The sequence below is a fragment of the Molothrus ater genome, chromosome 11 (assembly GCF_012460135.2).
Source record: "Molothrus ater isolate BHLD 08-10-18 breed brown headed cowbird chromosome 11, BPBGC_Mater_1.1, whole genome shotgun sequence".
NCBI lineage: Eukaryota > Metazoa > Chordata > Aves > Passeriformes > Icteridae > Molothrus > Molothrus ater.
This window is the reverse complement of record NC_050488.2, coordinates 17,450,375-17,458,458: the sequence shown is the minus strand read 5'-3', so window position 1 is coordinate 17,458,458 and position 8,084 is coordinate 17,450,375. Positions and strand designations below refer to the sequence as shown.

At 37.4% G+C, this 8,084-nt stretch overlaps 1 protein-coding gene across 1 annotated transcript; it reads left to right on the top strand.

The window, feature by feature from the left end:
* Positions 1 to 388: 388 nt before the first annotated feature.
* EIF4E3 (eukaryotic translation initiation factor 4E family member 3) lies at positions 389 to 7,737 on the top strand. The gene is made up of 6 exons (XM_036391233.2): positions 389 to 432; positions 2,194 to 2,288; positions 3,235 to 3,295; positions 4,536 to 4,602; positions 5,631 to 5,786; positions 6,293 to 7,737. Exons 2-6 carry the CDS (start codon positions 2,263 to 2,265, stop codon positions 6,322 to 6,324), a joined length of 342 nt encoding a protein of 113 aa, XP_036247126.1. The 5' UTR covers positions 389 to 432; positions 2,194 to 2,262; the 3' UTR covers positions 6,325 to 7,737.
* The last annotated feature ends 347 nt before the right edge of the window (positions 7,738 to 8,084 follow it).

Sequence of the window (8,084 nt, the reverse complement as noted above, 5' to 3'; positions counted from 1 at the left end):
TCCTGATACTTCTGTTTAGTTTTATGAATTGTCTGGAAAATATTAATTTATTCACAAGTATTAAAGAACTCTAACTCCTATGCTTAAATGATTCGTGATAATTTGGCGTTGGACTTCCCCTTTGACATGTGAACATTTCAACTTCACACTCATGCAATTCACATTCCTTCTCCATCTCCCTTCTCCACCTCCTTGATAAAATAAATATTTTAATTAATCAGTGTTTTGTCTTCAAGGTCACTTCCTGATACAACAGCGGCTGAATGTGCATTAAATTTGAAGAAGATATATACAGTACAAACAGTGCAGGTAAGGCGCCTGGCTCTGCTACAGGAGCTGCCACATGCTATTAATGTAACTTCACACCTCAAGTTTCATTTTTCCTCCTAGGATGAGTCACACCTGTGGCTTTGCTTACCTGAGATGTGAAACGTGAGTGGTCCTGGTGTTGTGTGTTTGTATTTCTGAGTCAGTGTTTGCATTTCATTTGGCTTTCTGGATGGGGAAAGGAGGAGGAATATTGGATTTGTCATGTGGATTCTTAAACCTTCCTGTGTTTCTGCTAGTACATTGAATTTTTGATGTATTTTAAATATCTTTCCAGCCTTTTCTCCTTTTTCTAGTACAGAAATTAATTGCACAAAGACTAAAAATTGCAGCATGTGGCTTTTTTGGGGTGGGGTTTCTTTCCTTGAGTATGTCTAAAAAAATATTCTAGCAAACTGAATTAAAGGACCCTTAAACTGTGTAATACTTGCAGCAGTAAGAAATTCTGCATACTGTGTCATCTGCCATTGCCTAGCAGTGGGTATCTCTTGCAAATAAAATTGTATTTCTGTTTTAATACCACAGTTAGCATGACGTGTGTAGCAAAGTGGCATTTGTCTCACCTTAGTGCTAAGCTGACTATTTCACTATATCTCTGAAATTTTACGGTAATGCCAGACCTTTCTCTTTGAGAAGCACACCTGTAGCAGTCTACTGAAGTTTTAAATAAGGCTTTCTCATGAAGGTCTGCACAACTTTGTACACTGCATGAGATTTCCAAACCATGTCCCTAGTTCAGTACAAAAAGAGCTCTCAAATGTTTCCACAGCCATGTACCAGTGTACTCTCTGCTCCCTCTTCTGCAAGTAGCTTTAGGGTTTGGGTACACAACCATTTAAGAGTAAGACCATAGTTGAAATGGGTATTTCATACCAAGTTTTCGTATTTTTAGTAGTCTTCAATTTCTTCTTGTGGCTGGGTAGAGGTAATGGCTGTTAGGCAGAGTTGCCAAGGGCCACAAAATTTTATCACATAATGTTGCAATCCTTGTTTCTAAAGTTGTACTAGTGATTAAGAATTAGATATTACTTAATGTATTAGCTAATACTTACATATTATGTCTAGATAATACTTAATGAGTTGCACTAATGATTAATATAGCATCACCACGTGTTGATGCAATTTATGTCTTTAAAATCCTTTCTATTCCCAACTGTTAGATAAAGAGTAAAGAGATTGGAATCTTTTCAATCATCCCTCCCTGTTGCTCACTCTGCTTTTGGGTGCCTTTTTATCCACCCCAAACCTCCCTGACAGCTTCTGCTTTTACCAGCAGAAACATTGGGAAATAATCCAATGGTTCCTGGTAACTTGAATCTTTGCATTTCTTCCCCACTCCTGTATTAACATGTGCATTTCAGGTTCTTTGCATCTGGTTGAAACCTTTCACTCAGATAAACTAGTTGGTTGCTGGTTAGACATTTAGTTCACCAGCATTATTGTTTGTGGTGTTTTTGTAACTCAGGATAATCATAATGATGCTTAAGTGAAGTCTTAAGTGAAGCAAGGTGGATATTTGATATAAATATATCTTTTTAATATGCTAAGGAAGTTTTATGTACTGGTTTGTTCTAGTCACTGTAACTCTGGTTTTGATGATTTTTTCCCTCCGGATTCAAAAGGATAATCCACATTTATACTGCTTCCCTTTTTTTCCACTTTCACATATGCAGGATTGGCATCTAAAAAAAATAAAAGTAGAAATGATTCTGTAAGAAGTTCCTTTCACAGCATTTTATTATAACATAGAAGGTGCCCGTTCTACAGGAGAAGGATGTGTAATTGGTTCAGAGGAAATTAGCAAGGAAATAAATCTGCATGAAACACTCTCTTATGTTAATGCAGCTAATATTTTTCCTTTTCAAGGATTTCTGGAGTGTCTACAACAACATTCCTCCTGTGACAAACTTGCCTCTGAGATGTAGCTACCATTTAATGCGGGGAGAAAGGCGCCTGCTTTGGTACGTGTGCTGTCATCAGACGTTTCTGGGAATGGGCACTGGAATAACTTGAACGAGTGAAAGGTTTGGGACAGGAGGGTCTTGTTTCTGTTGGCTGCAAACACCTGAACTCAAGAGACCAATGAAAGAAACCCCGAGGTTCTTGTTCAGTTTAAAAGTGACTTGTACCAAAGAGTCTTTATTAAAACACAGACTATAGCTTCACTGTCCACCTCTGGATGTAAATGTGCAATCTGTCAGGATTGATGGGAGACCACTGATCCTGACGAATCTATAGGAATCACACTGGGTATAGATAATCCAAAGACAAATTTTTAGGTTATTCTTTTAATATGGCCTTCACAGGAAACTAGAAGCCCTAATTTAAAGTCTTAGAAAAAGCATTGTGACAGAATAAACTTGAGAAGCTCACAGATTAGTGCTCTGTGCCTTTGTCATTACAAGGCAGTTTAATGGTTACATCTGCCCTGACCCGCAGCAGCTCCAGTCTTTTTTTAATAAGGGCAATTAATTTCTAGCTGTCACAAAACTGAAATGAAGTGTGCTCATGTTCTTTTATTAAACAGAATAAACGGAAGAGTAAAAAGCTGCTTCTGTGAAAATATGCCAGAGGTTTTCCAAAATTAAAGGTTACCATAGTAAAATGTAAAATTGTTTTGTGGCTTGTTCCCATGCAGTGTGCAGCCACTTCAAAGATTGTCTGTAGTCAGGGAAAATACAAGCGTTTTCCAACTCACAAAACTTAGGAAAAGGATTAGGTGTTGAGAGATACACTTCATATGAACAATGAAAGAATTATCTCTGATGTCAGAAGTCAGAGTCATGCTGCCTGGAGTTAGTAATTGCATTTCAGATGGGATTTTTCTGGGAAAATTAAACCACAAACATAGGGTTATCTAGATGTGGATTTGAATGTGTATTTTCACTAATCTATTTCCCATAACAGGGAAGAAAAAAGCAATGCCAAAGGAGGTATATGGAAAATGAAGGTCCCTAAAGAAAGTACGGTATGTTACATGGACTCTTTACTCAAACCTTGTTTAATAAGGGAGTTTCTTTAAACTCTGTTTGATAAAGCTGTTGTAAAGGTTTTTACTTCTTACATCACCCAACACAACAACCAAACACTACTTTAACTTTCATAACCTTTTTAAGTCAAAGAGCAGAAGTTTACTTTCCAATAATTACGTATCCCTTGCTTTAGATAACATTTGGCAATGTATTACAAATAATAATGAAAGCTACAATGTTTCAATTTGGGAACATGGTAATTCCTAATCACCTTTGTTCTTGAGATTGTTTGCTTATAGGCATACAAAGAAAAAATAGAAAGACCTTTTCCTGATAATCTATGCTACATTATATAAATTTTCATTTAAAAGTATGAAAGATTAAGCCTATTCAGGCATATCCTTGAGCTCTAATGAAATAACTGTGTTTCTCTTTGCCTCTCTAATCAAATGCATGTGAGTAACTTCTGTGAACTGCCACAGAAAGGAGCTTTGACCTCTTCACACATGGTGTTTATGTGTGTAAGTGTGCTCTGGATCAGGCCTTTAAACAGAAAAAGTGAAGTGTCAGAAAAATGTGACAGCCTTGCAGAAGGCATTAAATGCTGAAAGATGGTAGTCAAAATTTCAGCCAAAAGTTAATTGATTTTTGCCTGTGGGCTTTTTCCTTGTGAGTTGCAGCTTTCCTCCCCCGCAGTCCCAAGTGGTCACAAAAGACTGAAATTGAAATTGTCTTTTTCCTCCTATAATCCAAGGTGTGAAGATTGTCAGAAGTGACAAGTGGTTTGGAGAGCCTGAATTACTGGGCAGTGAATTTAGGGACCCCAGAGGCCTTGTTTTTCAGAGGCTGAATGACAGCCCCTTTTTGACATGAAGATACTTTTGATCTCTCCAACTATGCACCACATGGCCTCAGTCACTTCTGAAAGGTTTGCTTGAAGGTGAACTTCAGCCAGCTTTCAGTGCCTTGTAAATAGCATAAATAACACCTTTATGCCTGTTTCTCTTTTATTTTGCTTCATTCTTCATCAAACGTGGGCACAGCATCTCCTTGGCTAAGATGAACCATCTTGTACAGACCCAACATTTAATTATATAACACAGCATGCACTTACAATAAATACTCCTTTTTGACTAGACAGCCTCAGAAAGAGAGGGCACTCAAAACTGAGCTAGAAAACCTAACTTTCAATTTAAGAAATAATAATGTGAATGTAATATTTTTCTGCCTCCTTAGGCTGCAGCTTGGAAAGAGCTACTGCTAGCAACTATTGGAGAGCAGTTTACAGATTGCTGTGCAGCAGGTAATGATTGAGACATTTCTCCATCATTCTTTTCACTATATTTGCTTCTCTTCTAAGCGTGAATATCTGATAAAAGTGGCTGTTACAGTGACAGTGAATATCCTGGTAGGAATTGTCTTTCACTGGCTATTATTCCACAAAAAAGAATGGCCTTTCTCAAGTTTACAGAGCACTTCAGAAATAACCTTTTAAATAGACTCTCAGACCCTTTATACACTGATAGGGTTGTCCTGAGGTGACTTCAAGCAAACATATGATTTTCTGCTGTCCAGAGAGGTGGTTCTTGCCCTTGGCCTTGTGCTTCTGACACCACCTTTGTGCATTGTTAGTGACCATTTCCTTGGGGTGCACAGAGCAGCTGTGCCATGGAGCTCACAGCTGGAGCAGCCACTGCTCCCAGCTGTGGCATGGCCATGGAGCTCTCCACAAAGCTGCATCCTGAGAACTTCACACCAGAAAGGGCTTCTTCAGTGTAGCACTGAGTTACCAGCACTGGCAGCAGCAGCAGCCTGACTGGGGCTTTATTAATTTCATTAATTTTGTTTTCTTTTTTTTTCTGTTGCTGCCTTGACAAAATATAAAGGAAAAAGAGAGCAAAGTCTGGAAAAGCTGGTGTCTGATCTCCACCAGGTACTTTTCCTAGGGTTTTAGTTGCTTCACTCTCATCCTCCCATTTCCGCTTGTAGACATCATTGTGGGTAAATTGTCTTTAGTAGTTCATATTGCTGACCTTACTGGAGGGAGTCTTGTGATTCCATTCTAATCAAGTCTAAGAGTGCTAATAGCAAAGATGAATAATCCTATGGCACTTCATACAAACCACCATGAGGTAATATTTCCAATAACTTCTTTCTGGTAACTACTTTGTCTGGTTTGAACATTGGTATTTTCCTCACTGGAGATTGCTCTTTTTTTCATATCTTTATTTTTTTTCCAGCTTTTGGGCACTGTTTCATAATACATAAGTAGCAAATTAGACATGTCTCACTTTTAAAGTATTTCTTGATGGTTCTTCCCCTTCTGTGCAGATGATGAAGTAATAGGGGTTAGCGTCAGTGTTTGTGACCGTGAAGATGTTGTGCAAGTCTGGAACATGAATTCCTCTTCAGCAAGTGGAGCAAAAGTTTTACAAAAGATTCATAAACTTCTTCCACACACGTCTTTTAAAGCAGTCTTTTATAAATGTAAGTATTTTGTACTGTTTATTTCTACCTTCATTAGAAAAACAAGATGCTGGTAGGGTATTTCTATGGAAATATCCTGCCTGATTCATCATTAATCATTTAGGAATGTAGCAGCTGACATTGCATTAAAATTATGTCCCTTCAATGTAGAAGTTAGCTATCATTCAAAAGATATTTTAAATTTCATTGTACAATCTGTTTTGTATTTAATGTGCCTGATTCCCAAAACAAATTAAACAAATCTCTTAATAACTCTCAAGGCTACATACTGTCCAATTTAAATATTAATTTAGAGGAACCATTTGCAATCAGGATTTTAAGGGATCTCATATTTTAGGCTCCCTCTAAATGTATTATCAGTTTATTCTGAAAGATCCCTTGTTGGCACATTGTCTTCTCTCTTGACTGATTTATGCATTTTTATCTTCTCTTTTTTTAATCTTTTCAACTCCTTGACAGAGTTTACATGTTCTTCTCTTCCTTTCTCTTCCTCCTCTCTTCCCTAGCCCACAGAGAGCATCATGCTTTTGAAGGCTGATGTGGCAAGCATTGAGTGCATTGTATGCCGAGATCATGTGTTGTTATTTGGTGTTTTGAGATGGTCTGGACGAGGAGGAGGATGGTGGAAGCCCTGCAGAAGTGCTACATGGGGTTGGCCCTTTTGAGTTTCTGACATTTCACACTGGCCTATTGCTACTGAAAATGAAAAGACCCTGAACAGTTGCCTTGACCATTAAATACGTGATTCATTGCTTCTGTTGAGTTGGTGTTTTTAGTTCTTAGTTGTTTCTCTAAAAAAATATTTTGGCCACTTGTTTGTTCACCCTGATTATATTTGTTCCCATTTCTTAAAGATAGTTGGCTTCTTCTTCTGTGCTGTACTTAGTGAAAAGCAAACACGCAGAGATGCTGTGCTGCTTTTCCTAAATGTGCTGTACATAGAGAAACCCTGGCTTGGGGAAATGTGCTTTCAATTTTCACTTTGAAACATTCCTATCATGTTAAAGTTTACTCACTAGTTTGTCCCAAGAGAGAAAGAAATTGCACTGCATTTATTCTAATGTTCAGTGTAATCTGGTCCTACGGTGACAGCAGCACATACTGTAATGTAAATAGAAAAAGGTACCTTAAATGAGCAATTAAAGAGAACACATTTATATTGGGACTAACCCTGTGTAGGATGATTTTAATGTCTTTTGATTGTATTGATTTCAGAAAGCCCTTGTTCAGGTTAGAATGAGAAATTTCTCTGTAGGAAACCCTGTAAACTCAACACTTCTTATTTAAGGGTGATAGGGTATTTATGGTTTTATATTGTATGCTCTCTTATGGTATCTTTCTGTCCATCCATGAAAAAGTGTCATGAATCATTTCTAATGAATTGTACAAACTGGATCCATTCCTCCCACTTCCTTAAATGCGTCAGGCCCATGTCTGCACCTACTAGGACAGTGTCAGAATTGCTGCTGACTTCAGTGCAAAGGAAGAGATCCCATTGTCTGTAGTTTCAAGCCCTCAAAACTGTCCTAAGTGTCCTTTTTAAAATAAACAAAAATACAGAAAAGAAATATGTGTTGCAGATTCATTAGGAATATAAACAGTGTTAACCTTTAAATGTTTGTCTCTATGAACTATCTGAGGTGTTTTAATACACTACCAAAGATTGCTGTGGTTCCTTTAACAAGAAGGTGCAAGGTAGAGATGAACATACCCTCTGCTGATCCCTTCTTCATCCTTTAGAGGTTTTTGTCTGGTAGCTCTTTAAGTTGCACTGATTTCCACATCTTTAGTATATTAAGAGGCAGCCATAAAAATGAAATAAATTTAAAAATAAGTATCACACATTTGAGATTTTTTTTTTTGCAACTTTATCTTGTACTTACGACTTTAACTTGTATTTATGGATTAAAACTGTGTAGTTAATGAGCATTATTAATTAAACACATTTTCGAAAATCCAAGCGTCTTGCTTCTGTAATTGCTTTCTGGGATGAAATGTTACTAGTCCTGCTTTTTCAAACCTGTGTATTTTACATTAAAACTTACTCTCTTAAAAGCTGTTTTGTTCTTAGAATAATTTTTTTTCAGTGAAGAAGTGTGAAGTACCAGTGGATACTTGCAGGGATGTACCTGGACAGCCTCCAAGCCTGTGTGATGGAGGGGAAAGGTGACTTCAGAGAAGTTAGAACACAGTGAGGAGAAATGTTTTCAACTGCTTGATGAGCAAGATTTCTCACTTGAAATATTTCCCTATCTCTGGAGGAAATGTAAGTGGAATACTAATGGAGAATTAATCATG